At 63.6% G+C, this 13,468-nt stretch overlaps 1 protein-coding gene across 6 annotated transcripts in view; it reads left to right on the plus strand.

The window, feature by feature from the left end:
- ppp1r16a (protein phosphatase 1, regulatory subunit 16A) overlaps nt 1–13,097 on the plus strand; it is a 145,033-nt gene extending 131,936 nt beyond the window's left edge. For all 6 annotated transcript variants that reach the window (XM_041184870.1, XM_041184874.1, XM_041184871.1 and 3 more), the window contains 2 exons: nt 2,621–2,792; nt 12,312–13,097. In XM_041184870.1, the coding sequence (XP_041040804.1) occupies nt 2,621–2,792; nt 12,312–12,776 (637 nt within the window). In that variant the 3' untranslated portion in view covers nt 12,777–13,097. The remainder of the gene's footprint in view (nt 1–2,620; nt 2,793–12,311) is intronic.
- The last annotated feature ends 371 nt before the right edge of the window (nt 13,098–13,468 follow it).

The following is a 13,468-nucleotide window of genomic DNA, read 5'->3' on the forward strand; positions in this document are numbered from 1 at the left end:
GGTCCGGGGATCCAGTACAGGGAGCGGGGGGAGTGACGGTCCGGGGATCCAGTACAGGGAGCGGGGGGAGTGACGGTCCGGGGATCCAGTACAGGGAGCGGGGGGAGTGACGGTCCGGGGATCCAGTACAGGGAGCGGGGGGAGTGACGGTCCGGGGATCCAGTACAGGGAGCGGGGGGAGTGACGGTCCGGGGATCCAGTACAGGGAGCGGGGGGAGTGACGGTCCGGGGATCCAGTACAGGGAGCGGGGGGAGTGACGGTCCGGGGATCCAGTACAGGGAGCGGGGGGAGTGACGGTCCGGGGATCCAGTACAGGGAGCGGGGGGAGTGACGGTCCGGGGATCCAGTACAGGGAGCGGGGGGAGTGACGGTCCGGGGATCCAGTACAGGGAGCGGGGGGAGTGACGGTCCGGGGATCCAGTACAGGGAGCGGGGGGAGTGACGGTCTGGGGATCCAGTACAGGGAGCGGGGGGAGTGACGGTCCGGGGATCCAGTACAGGGAGCGGGGGGAGTGACGGTCCGGGGATCCAGTACAGGGAGCGGGGGGAGTGACGGTCCGGGGATCCAGTACAGGGAGCGGGGGGAGTGACGGTCCGGGGATCCAGTACAGGGAGCGGGGGGAGTGACGGTCCGGGGATCCAGTACAGGGAGCGGGGGGAGTGACGGTCCGGGGATCCAGTACAGGGAGCGGGGGGAGTGACGGTCCGGGGATCCAGTACAGGGAGCGGGGGGAGTGACGGTCCGGGGATCCAGTACAGGGAGCGGGGGAGTGACGGTCCGGGGATCCAGTACAGGGAGCGGGGGGAGTGACGGTCCGGGGATCCAGTACAGGGAGCGGGGGGAGTGACGGTCCGGGGATCCAGTACAGGGAGCGGGGGGGAGTGACGGTCCGGGGATCCAGTACAGGGAGCGGGGGGAGTGACGGTCCGGGGATCCAGTACAGGTAGCAGCGGATGAGTGACGGTCCGGGGATCCAGTACAGGGAGCGGGGGGAGTGACGGTCCGGGGATCCAGTACAGGGAGCGGGGGAGTGACGGTCCGGGGATCCAGTACAGGGAGCGGGGGGAGTGACGGTCCGGGGATCCAGTACAGGGAGCGGGGGGAGTGACGGTCCGGGGATCCAGTACAGGGAGCGGGGGGAGTGACGGTCCGGGGATCCAGTACAGGGAGCGGGGGGAGTGACGGTCCGGGGATCCAGTACAGGGAGCGGGGGGAGTGACGGTCCGGGGATCCAGTACAGGGAGCGGGGGGAGTGACGGTCCGGGGATCCAGTACAGGGAGCGGGGGGAGTGACGGTCCGGGGATCCAGTACAGGGAGCGGGGGGAGTGACGGTCCGGGGATCCAGTACAGGGAGCGGGGGGAGTGACGGTCCGGGGATCCAGTACAGGGAGCGGGGGGAGTGACGGTCCGGGGATCCAGTACAGGGAGCGGGGGGAGTGACGGTCCGGGGATCCGGTACAGGGAGCGGGGGGAGTGATGGTCCGGGGATCCAGTACAGGGAGCGGGGGGAGTGACGGTCCGGGGATCCGGTACAGGGAGCGGGGGGAGTGACGGTCCGGGGATCCGGTACAGGGAGCGGGGGGAGTGACGGTCCGGGGATCCGGTACAGGGAGCGGGGGGAGTGACGGTCCGGGGATCCGGTACAGGGAGCGGGGGGAGTGACGGTCCGGGGATCCAGTACAGGGAGCGGGGGGAGTGACGGTCCGGGGATCCAGTACAGGGAGCGGGGGGAGTGACGGTCCGGGGATCCAGTACAGGGAGCGGGGGGAGTGACGGTCCGGGGATCCAGTACAGGGAGCGGGGGGAGTGACGGTCCGGGGATCCAGTACAGGGAGCGGGGGGAGTGACGGTCCGGGGATCCAGTACAGGGAGCGGGGGGAGTGACGGTCCGGGGATCCAGTACAGGGAGCGGGGGGAGTGACGGTCCGGGGATCCAGTACAGGGAGCGGGGGGAGTGACGGTCCGGGGATCCAGTACAGGGAGCGGGGGGAGTGATGGTCCGGGGATCCAGTACAGGGAGCGGGGGGAGTGACGGTCCGGGGATCCAGTACAGGGAGCGGGGGGAGTGACGGTCCGGGGATCCAGTACAGGGAGCGGGGGGAGTGACGGTCCGGGGATCATCAATCAGTCATTCTTGTTGCAAGCAGCTTAGCTCCTGTTTGTACAGGATGGAATCTGCTAAGGTTGATTATAATGGTGGGCAGGGCGGTGCTGTCTGCATTGCTACTGCTGGAGTTTAAAGATCACAAGATCACTTTAAACCCACGTTTCCATTCAGAATTGTAATTCCTACATGTCCCGGCACTGGATCAGGCCCCTGTCCCCCTCCCCGCTCCTGGCTCAGACCCACACATGCCTCTCTCGGGCGATGGGGGAGTGCTGATTGGTGTCACCGAAACCCTATTACAGGCAGCAGTCAGCCAAACTGGTACAGACTGGGCTCAAACCCTCACTTTTCCAGTTGGGCTACTTTAACATCAACCCCAGGCAAGATTCACCCACTGGGGCTGTACAGAATACTGCCTTCTGAAAAAGACCTGGGCTGTCTGCAACGATTCATCCTGGCCTCACATCTCGATATTCTCCAGCTTTACTGCAGTTTTCTCTCCATTAACAGAAAGGTTGTGCGTAAGGTTAGTGTGACGGAGCGGAACAATATGTACCGGAAGGAGCACAAGGAGGAGGCCATTGCCTGGCAACAGGTGGGCAGCAAGGAGAGTGACCCTGAGCTACAGGATGAAGAGGATGAGGATGCACAGACTGACTCCGAACTCAAGCAATATGAATTGGTAAGAGCACCACCCCACTTAACCAGGAGCAGTGGAAAGCTCAGGACAGAATTCCCATAGAGGACAACACCACCCCCCCCTCCCCCCCTGCCCCAAACCCAGCCCCTGGCCCTTCAGTGGCATTGAACAGGGAAAGGTCACAATAGCTGCTGATTGTTGAGCAGGCTCTGATGTGTACAGAATTCCAGATTATCCACAATACTCAGGGTACATCCCCTTGCTCCCCTGCAAGCGCAAGAGGCCCTTTCACCTCCTCCCAAGGCCCCGAACGTTCCTCACGATTGCAGCAGCGATTTACTTACCCTGCTTTCAACTTGGTATACCATATTCGCAGGTCGTGATGCCTCTCCCCAACGTTGGGGAGACCGAACGCAGGCTGGGGTGACCGCTTTGTGGAACACCTCCGTTCAGTCCGCAAATGTGACCCTGAGCTTCCCGTTGCTCTTCATCAAGCTCGCTCCCAGTCTGGCCTTTCTGTCCTCGCTCTGCTGCTCACTCCCAGTCTGACCTTCCTGTCCTCGCTCTGCTGCTCACTCCCAGTCTGACCTTTCTGTCCTCGCTCTGCTGCTCACTCCCAGTCTGACCTTCCTGTCCTCGCTCTGCTGCTCACTCCCAGTCTGACCTTCCTGTCCTCGCTCTGCTGCTCAGTCCCGGTCTGACCTTCCTGTCCTCGCTCTGCTGCTCACTCCCAGTCTGACCTTTCTGTCCTCGCTCTGCTGTTCACTCCCAGTCTGACCTTCCTGTCCTCACTCTGCTGCTCACTCCCGGTCTGACCTTCCTGTCCTCGCTCTGCTGCTCACTCCCAGTCTGACCTTTCTGTCCTCGCTCTGCTGTTCACTCCCAGTCTGACCTTCCTGTCCTCGCTCTGCTGCTCACTCCCAGTCTGACCTTTCTGTCCTCGCTCTGCTGTTCACTCCCAGTCTGACCTTCCTGTCCTCGCTCTGCTGCTCACTCCCAGTCTGACCTTCCTGTCCTCGCTCTGCTGCTCACTCCCAGTCTGACCTTTCTGTCCTCGCTCTGCTGCTCACTCCCAGTCTGACCTTCCTGTCCTCGCTCTGCTGCTCACTCCCAGTCTGACCTTCCTGTCCTCACTCTGCTGCTCACTCCCGGTCTGACCTTCCTGTCCTCGCTCTGCTGCTCACTCCCAGTCTGACCTTTCTGTCTTCGCTCTGCTGTTCACTCCCAGTCTGACCTTCCTGTCCTCGCTCTGCTGCTCACTCCCAGTCTGACCTTTCTGTCCTCGCTCTGCTGTTCACTCCCAGTCTGACCTTCCTGTCCTCGCTCTGCTGCTCACTCCCAGTCTGACCTTCCTGTCCTCGCTCTGCTGCTCACTCCCAGTCTGACCTTCCTGTCCTCGCTCTGCTGCTCACTCCCAGTCTGACCTTCCTGTCCTCGCTCTGCTGCTCACTCCCAGTCTGACCTTTCTGTCCTCGCTCTGCTGCTCACTCCCAGTCTGACCTTCCTGTCCTCGCTCTGCTGCTCACTCCCAGTCTGACCTTCCTGTCCTCGCTCTGCTGCTCAGTCCCGGTCTGACCTTCCTGTCCTCGCTCTGCTGCTCACTCCCAGTCTGACCTTTCTGTCCTCGCTCTGCTGTTCACTCCCAGTCTGACCTTCCTGTCCTCACTCTGCTGCTCACTCCCGGTCTGACCTTCCTGTCCTCGCTCTGCTGCTCACTCCCAGTCTGACCTTCCTGTCCTCGCTCTGCTGCTCACTCCCAGTCTGACCTTTCTGTCCTCGCTCTGCTGTTCACTCCCAGTCTGACCTTCCTGTCCTCGCTCTGCTGCTCACTCCCAGTCTGACCTTTCTGTCCTCGCTCTGCTGTTCACTCCCAGTCTGACCTTCCTGTCCTCGCTCTGCTGCTCACTCCCAGTCTGACCTTCCTGTCCTCGCTCTGCTGCTCACTCCCAGTCTGACCTTTCTGTCCTCGCTCTGCTGCTCACTCCCAGTCTGACCTTTCTGTCCTCGCTCTGCTGCTCACTCCCAGTCTGACCTTCCTGTCCTCGCTCTGCTGCTCACTCCCAGTCTGACCTTTCTGTCCTCGCTCTGCTGCTCACTCCCAGTCTGACCTTCCTGTCCTCGCTCTGCTGCTCACTCCCAGTCTGACCTTCCTGTCCTCGCTCTGCTGCTCAGTCCCGGTCTGACCTTCCTGTCCTCGCTCTGCTGCTCACTCCCAGTCTGACCTTCCTGTCCTCGCTCTGCTGCTCACTCCCAGTCTGGCCTTTCTGTCCTCGCTCTGCTGTTCACTCCCAGTCTGACCTTCCTGTCCTCGCTCTGCTGCTCACTCCCAGTCTGACCTTCCTGTCCTCGCTCTGCTGCTCACTCCCAGTCTGACCTTCCTGTCCTCGCTCTGCTGCTCACTCCCAGTCTGACCTTCCTGTCCTCGCTCTGCTGCTCACTCCCAGTCTGACCTTCCTGTCCTCGCTCTGCTGCTCAGTCCCGGTCTGACCTTCCTGTCCTCGCTCTGCTGCTCACTCCCAGTCTGACCTTTCTGTCCTCGCTCTGCTGTTCACTCCCAGTCTGACCTTCCTGTCCTCACTCTGCTGCTCACTCCCAGTCTGACCTTCCTGTCCTCGCTCTGCTGCTCACTCCCAGTCTGACCTTCCTGTCCTCGCTCTGCTGCTCACTCCCAGTCTGACCTTCCTGTCCTCGCTCTGCTGCTCACTCCCAGTCTGACCTTTCTGTCCTCGCTCTGCTGTTCACTCCCAGTCTGACCTTCCTGTCCTCGCTCTGCTGCTCACTCCCGGTCTGACCTTCCTGTCCTCGCTCTGCTGCTCACTCCCAGTCTGACCTTCCTGTCCTCGCTCTGCTGCTCACTCCCAGTCTGACCTTCCTGTCCTCGCTCTGCTGCTCAGTCCCGGTCTGACCTTCCTGTCCTCGCTCTGCTGCTCACTCCCAGTCTGACCTTCCTGTCCTCGCTCTGCTGCTCACTCCCAGTCTGGCCTTTCTGTCCTCGCTCTGCTGTTCACTCCCAGTCTGACCTTCCTGTCCTCGCTCTGCTGCTCACTCCCAGTCTGACCTTCCTGTCCTCGCTCTGCTGCTCACTCCCAGTCTGACCTTCCTGTCCTCGCTCTGCTGCTCACTCCCAGTCTGACCTTCCTGTCCTCGCTCTGCTGCTCACTCCCAGTCTGACCTTCCTGTCCTCGCTCTGCTGCTCACTCCCAGTCTGACCTTCCTGTCCTCGCTCTGCTGCTCACTCCCAGTCTGACCTTCCTGTCCTCGCTCTGCTGCTCACACCCAGTCTGACCTTCCTGTCCTCGCTCTGCTGCTCACTCCCAGTCTGACCTTCCTGTCCTCGCTCTGCTGCTCAGTCCCGGTCTGACCTTCCTGTCCTCGCTCTGCTGCTCACTCCCAGTCTGACCTTTCTGTCCTCGCTCTGCTGTTCACTCCCAGTCTGACCTTCCTGTCCTCACTCTGCTGCTCACTCCCGGTCTGACCTTCCTGTCCTCGCTCTGCTGCTCACTCCCAGTCTGACCTTTCTGTCCTCGCTCTGCTGTTCACTCCCAGTCTGACCTTCCTGTCCTCGCTCTGCTGCTCACTCCCAGTCTGACCTTCCTGTCCTCGCTCTGCTGCTCACTCCCAGTCTGACCTTTCTGTCCTCGCTCTGCTGCTCACTCCCAGTCTGACCTTCCTGTCCTCGCTCTGCTGCTCACTCCCAGTCTGACCTTCCTGTCCTCGCTCTGCTGCTCACTCCCGGTCTGACCTTCCTGTCCTCGCTCTGCTGTTCACTCCCGGTCTGACCTTCCTGTCCTCGCTCTGCTGCTCACTCCCGGTCTGACCTTTCTGTCCTCGCTCTGCTGCTCACTCCCAGTCTGACCTTCCTGTCCTCGCTCTGCTGCTCACTCCCAGTCTGACCTTCCTGTCCTCGCTCTGCTGCTCACTCCCAGTCTGACCTTCCTGTCCTCGCTCTGCTGCTCAGTCCCGGTCTGACCTTCCTGTCCTCGCTCTGCTGCTCACTCCCAGTCTGACCTTCCTGTCCTCGCTCTGCTGCTCAGTCCCAGTCTGACCTTCCTGTCCTCGCTCTGCTGCTCACTCCCGGTCTGACCTTTCTGTCCTCGCTCTGCTGCTCACTCCCGGTCTGACCTTTCTGTCCTCGCTCTGCTGCTCACTCCCAGTCTGACCTTCCTGTCCTCGCTCTGCTGCGCCGTTCCAGTGAAGCTCGGAGCCAGCTCACAGAATGGCACCTTGTCCTTGATCCGACCCTCTGCGGCTTCCTGACTCAACAACGAGCTCCAACAACTTCAGACCACAGCCTCTGCTTCCGTCTTGTTCTGTGTGTTTCTTTTCTCTTTTGCTGGGTTAGTTTGTCTGTTTCTTTGTCCCTTTGTAACCATTCACAGCCTTTGTCTCTTTACGTTTCATTGTCACCTTCTTCAGCTGTTGCACCATGAAATCTATAGTTATTTAACCTCTCCTGCCCTCCACCCGATCACAGAGCTCCTCTTCCGTTCATCCTGCCCCCCTTCCTCCTTCCACTGGCTTTGAAAACTCTTACGTTTTCCGGTATTCGGCCCATCGAGTCCATGCTGTCTCCCATCGATGCTGCTCCATCCCCGCAGCAGGGAGACCAAATGTGGGGGGCAAATAAATAAGGGGCACTTCACCCTAGGGGTGAGGGTTGGGGTGAATGGTGGTGACAGGACCGTGCGGGTGGGGGTCGGGGAGTCAGTTTCAAGCTTGGATTCCAGCTGTCCCGATTTTTGAACCACCCCCTACCCAAATCGGGGGTGAGACTGTCACTGCCACCTGGGACCCAGCCCCCCTGCCCCTGCCCCCACGCTGCCCGCCACCACCCCCACACTCCCCGCCCCCACCCCCCCTGCCCCCACGCTCCCCGCCCCCCGCCCCCACGCTCCCCGCCCCCACCCCCCCTGCCCCCACCACGCTCCCCGCCCCCCTGCCCCCACGCTCCCCGCCCCCACCACGCTCCCCGCCCCCACCACGCTCCCCGCCCCCACCCCCCCGCCCCCACGCTCCCACCACGCTCCCCGCCCCCACCACGCTCCCCGCCCCCACGCTCCCCGCCCCCACGCTCCCCGCCCCCACGCTCCCCGCCCCCACGCTCCCCGCCCCCACCCCCCCCCCGCACTCCCCCGCCCCCACGCTCCCCGCCCCCACCCCCCCCCGCACTCCCCCGCCCCCACGCTCCCCGCCCCCACCCCCCCTGCCCCCACCCCCCCCACGCTCCCCGCCCCCACCCCCCCTGCCCCCACCACGCTCCCCGCCCCCACCACGCTCCCCGCCCCCACGCTCCCCGCCCCCACCCCCCCCGCACTCCCCCGCCCCCACGCTCCCCGCCCCCCACCCCCCCTGCCCCCACCCCCCCCACGCTCCCCGCCCCCACCCCCCCTGCCCCCACCACGCTCCCCGCCCCCACGCTCCCCGCCCCCACGCTCCCCGCCCCCACGCTCCCCGACCCCACCCCCCCCGCCCCCACGCTCCCACCACGCTCCCCGCTCCCACCCCCCCCCACGCTCCCCGCCCCCACCACGCTCCCCGCCCCCACGCTCCCCGCCCCCACGCTCCCCGCCCCCACCCCCCCCCACGCTCCCCGCCCCCACCACGCTCCCCGCCCCCACCACGCTCCCCGCCCCCACCCCCCCCCCCACGCTCCCCGCCCCCACCCCCCCCCCCACGCTCCCCGCCCCCACCACGCTCCCCGCCCCCACCCCCCCCCCCACGCTCCCCGCCCCCACCCCCCCCCACGCTCCCCGCCCCCACCACGCTCCCCGCCCCCACCACGCTCCCCGCCCCCACCACGCTCCCCGCCCCCACCCCCCCCTGCCCCCACCCCCACCACGCTCCCCGCCCCCCCCACGCTCCCCGCCCCCACCACGCTCCCCGCCCCCACCACGCTCCCCCCCCCCACCACGCTCCCCGCCCCCACCCCCCCCGCCCCCACGCTCCCACCACGCTCCCCGCCCCCACCACGCTCCCCGCCCCCACCACGCTCCCCGCCCCCACGCTCCCCGCCCCCACCCCCCCCCACGCTCCCCGCCCCCACCACGCTCCCCGCCCCCACGCTCCCCGCCCCCACCACGCTCCCCGCCCCCACGCTCCCCGCCCCCACCACGCTCCCCGCCCCCACGCTCCCCGCCCCCACCACGCTCCCCGCCCCCACCACGCTCCCCGCCCCCACCACGCTCCCCCCCCCCACGCTCCCCGCCCCCACGCTCCCCGCCCCCACCACGCTCCCCGCCCCCACGCTCCCCTCCCCCACCACGCTCCCCGCCCCCACGCTCCCCTCCCCCACCACGCTCCCCGCCCCCACACTCCCCGCCCCCACACTCCCCGCCCCCACCACGCTCCCCACCCCCACCCAACCCAAATCAGCTACCTGCCCAAACCAAACAACTTTGAGGAAAGCGGTGACCCGTCTCCCTCTGCTTGGTTGGTTGTGTGTAGGTCCAGGGGTCCGCGCGGGGTGGGAGGTCCGGGGGTCCGCGCGGGGTGGGAGGTCCGGGGGTCCGCGCGCGGTGGGAGGTCCGGGGGTCCGCGCGCGGTGTGAGGTCCGGGGGTCCGCGCGGGGTGGGAGGTCCGGGGGTCCGCGCGGGGTGGGAGGTCCGGGGGTCCGCGCGGGGTGGGAGGTCCGGGGGTCCGCGCGGGGTGGGAGGTCCGGGGGTCCGCGTGCGGTGGGATGTCCGGGGTTCTGCACACAGTGGGAGGTCCGGGGGTCCGCGCGGTGGGAGGTCCGGGGGTCTGCACACAGTGGGAGGTCCGGGGTCTGCACACATGGGCAGACACAAACGATGCCGACACAAGAGAAATCCAGAACGTGACATGGGACAGAGAGCCGCATCCCGGGAGGGAGGGAGGGAGCCGCATCCCGGGAGGGAGGGAGCCGCATCCCGGGAGGGAGGGAGGGAGCCGGGTCCCGGGAGGGAGGGAGGGAGGGAGCCGGGTCCCGGGAGGGAGGGAGCCACATCCCGGGAGGGAGGGAGGGAGGGAGCCGCATCCCGGGAGGGAGGGAGGGAGGGAGCCGCATCCCGGGAGGGAGGGAGGGAGCCGCATCCCGGGAGGGAGGGAGGGAGGGAGCCGGGTCCCGGGAGGGAGGGAGCCACATCCCGGGAGGGAGGGAGGGAGGGAGCCGGGTCCCGGGAGGGAGGGAGGGAGCCGCATCCCGGGAGGGAGGGAGGGAGGGAGGGAGCCGCATCCCGGGAGGGAGGGAGGGAGGGAGGGAGCCGGGTCCCGGGAGGGAGGGAGGGAGGGAGCCGGGTCCCGGGAGGGAGGGAGGGAGGGAGCCGGGTCCCGGGTCCCGGGAGGGAGGGAGGGAGGGAGGGAGGGAGGGAGGGAGGGAGCCGGGTCCCGGGAGGGAGGGAGGGAGGGAGGGAGCCGGGTCCCGGGAGGGAGGGAGGGAGGGAGGGAGCCGGGTCCCGGGAGGGAGGGAGGGAGGGAGCCGGGTCCCGGGTCCCGGGAGGGAGGGAGGGAGGGAGCCGGGTCCCGGGTCCCGGGAGGGAGGGAGGGAGGGAGCCGGGTCCCGGGAGGGAGGGAGGGAGGGAGCCGGGTCCCGGGTCCCGGGAGGGAGGGAGGGAGGGAGCCGGGTCCCGGGAGGGAGGGAGGGAGGGAGGGAGGGAGGGAGGGAGGGAGCCGGGTCCCGGGAGGGAGGGAGGGAGGGAGCCGGGTCCCGGGAGGGAGGGAGGGAGGGAGCCGGGTCCCGGGTCCCGGGAGGGAGGGAGGGAGGGAGCCGGGTCCCGGGAGGGAGCCGGGTCCCGGGTCCCGGGGCAGCCCTGGAAGATGCAGGATGGTCGGTCACCCTGCCCCCTAGCTCTGCAGGCTTATTTCCCTCGAGTGCCCATCCAGCTTCCTTTTGAAATCATTTATCGTCTCCCTTTCCATCGTCCTCGTGGACAGTAAGTCCGGGTCATTACCACTTCCTGCATAAAGAAAATTCTCCCTCACATTCCCCCTGCATCTCTTCAATCTGTGTACTGTCAACAAGACTGCTTCACCGAGTCCCACTTAACCACCTGCTCTCTGTAACCTTGCAAATTCTTCCTTTACAGATAATGACCCAGTTCCCTTTTGAATGCCTCGATTGACCCTGCCTCCACCAAACTCTCAGGCAGCACAATCCAGGTCCTAACCACTCATTGCATATAAACAAAAAACACTTTTCCTCATGTCTCCATTGCTTCTTTTGCCATTCACCTTAAAGTTGTGCCCTCTCGTTCTCGGTCCTTCCACCGATGGGAACCATTTCTCCCTGTCTGCTCTGTCCAGACCCCTCATAATTTTGAACACCTCTATCAAATCTCACCTCAACCTTCTCTAGGAAGAACAACCCCAGCTTCTCCAGTCTATCCATATAACTGAATCCCTCAACCCTGGAGCCATTCTCGTAAAGAATAAAAATGCTGGAAAAACTCAGCAGGTCTTGCCACGTCTGTGGAGAGAGAAACAGAGTTAATGTTTCTGATGAAAGGGAGAAACTCTGAAGGAGGTGCAGGAACAGAGGGACCTCGGTGTATATGTACATAGGTCATTGAAGGTGGCAGCGCATTTTGAGTGAGCAGTTAATAAAGCATGTGGTACCCGCGGTTTTATTAATAAGGGCATTGAGGACAAGAGTAAGGAGGTCATGTTAAACTTGTATCAGACACTAGTTAGGCCACATCTGGAGTACTGTGTCCAGTTCTGGACGCCATACTTGGGGAAGGATGTGAAGGCGTTGGGGAGAGAGTACAGAGGAGATTCACAAGAATGATTCCTGGGATGAAGAACTGTAGCTATGAGGATAGATTGGAAAGGTTGGGACTGTTTTCCTTAGAGAAAAGAAGGCCCAGAGGAGACTTGATGGAGGTATTCAAGATCCTGAGGGGCATGGGCAGGGTAAATGGTGAGAAACTGTTCCCACTCAAGAGAACATCAAGAACTAAGGGGCACAGATTCATAATAATTGGCAAAAGAAGTAGAAGTGATGTGAGGAAACATTTTTTTCACCCAGAGGTTGGTTGGAGTCTGGAACAAACTTCCTGAAAGGCTGGTGGAGGCAGGTTCCATCGAGGTATTCAAAAGGGAATTGGATTGTTACCTGAAAAGAGAGAATGTGCAAGGTTATGGGGATAAGGCAGGGGAGTGGGACTTTGAGAGCCAGTGCAGACTCGATGGGCCGAATGGCTGCCTCCCGCACTGTAAAGATTCTGTGATCATGTTGTTTGTGGGATCTTCCTGTGTGCAAATTGCCTGCCACATTTCCTTCGTTACAACAGTGATTTACACTTCAAAACTACTTCATTGGCTGCAAAGCACTTTGGGACACCCAGAGATCGTGAGGTCGATCTTTCTTTCAACAACGTCGGCCACTGGCCTGGCCCAACTCTCAGCAAACCTCCCTCCCCCCAGGTCTACCCCAAAGCCCTTGGTGTTTGATTAGGTTGTTCTCTGGGATTTGTGCCCCATTGCCTGGGTTAACCGCAGGGGATAATAATGAGGAGATGATGTTCTGAAATGTCTCTTGAGTAACAAAAGCCTTTCCTGGGTTTGTCAGTGAAGTCAGCCCTGTCCAATTGCTTTTTGTTTCAGACCCTTACGGCCAGGGTGGTGGAGGGAGAGGCGGATCCCTGTGAGGGGAGCTGGGCCAGCGGCGAGCCCACCGTGAGGAATGGTTCAGCGGTCGCAGCCTCCGGCTGGCTGCCTTCTGATTCGGCCCCGGAGCAGGACGCCAGGAAGCCGGATCAGGACTGGCCCTACCAGCTGTCCCCCAGAGAGGAGGATTCCTCCGACCTGAGCAAGGAGAAATCTCACCACACGCTGGCCGACCTGAAGCGGCAGCGGGCAGCGGCCAAGCTCCACAAGCAGCTGCCCCCCGAGGAGCACTCGGCAAGCGACGCAGCCGACAGCCTGCCCCAACCTCTGACCCCTACCCTGCCCCAACACAACTCGGTCTACTTCACTCCGGCCAGCGGGGACCCCCCGCTGGTCAAGTTCAAAGCCCCGGTGGAGGAGGCTCCGAGTGAGAAACACAGGAGGTGCTGTAAAATGATGTGAAGCAGCAAAGCTGCCAGATCCTGGCCTGTCACCATGACCGGGGGGGTGGCGGCGGTGGGGGGACCCAGGGCGGACAACCTGTCCCGAGAGGGACCTGGAGAAACTGCATTTCAACTTCACGTTTTGGGAGCCCCTCTCCCTCGCTGACCCACACCGTTCTCGTCTTCAAATACTGAGGCCCCTCTTATAGTTTGTGTCTGGGGCCGGGGGTGGGGGGCAAAGGTTTTGTGTCTGGAAACCCACTGTCCCCACACCCCTGCTCAACACCAGCAGCTCACAACTGCCAGAAGCAAAAAAAAAAACACTCAAACGACCCAACGATCAGGGGGATACGTGTCCAGCACTCCAGCCCAGTGTCTGAGCGTTCAGTGTGGTAGGCACACTCTGCACCCCAACCTGACCCAAACCTCCACGTTCGAGCAAAGCTTCAAAGGCAGCTCCTTTAGCTAACAGAAGCCTGCATTTAGACCAGCACAGCCACCACCTCCCTCCTGTGCCTGTGCCCTGCCTCCTGACTTGTCCAGAATGTGTGGAGCGAGGCACTGATTCACTGAGCCAGCACCGGGTCTTCTCCAGCAGCAGATGCCCACTCCCCGAACACATTGTCAGCTCAACAGAACTTTCTGGAAAGCAGCAGAAGGCACCATCAGACAGCGCGGACCTTTCAACACTGCGACCTGTGCTCACGCTGA

This window comes from Carcharodon carcharias, chromosome 3 (assembly GCF_017639515.1).
Source record: "Carcharodon carcharias isolate sCarCar2 chromosome 3, sCarCar2.pri, whole genome shotgun sequence".
NCBI lineage: Eukaryota > Metazoa > Chordata > Chondrichthyes > Lamniformes > Lamnidae > Carcharodon > Carcharodon carcharias.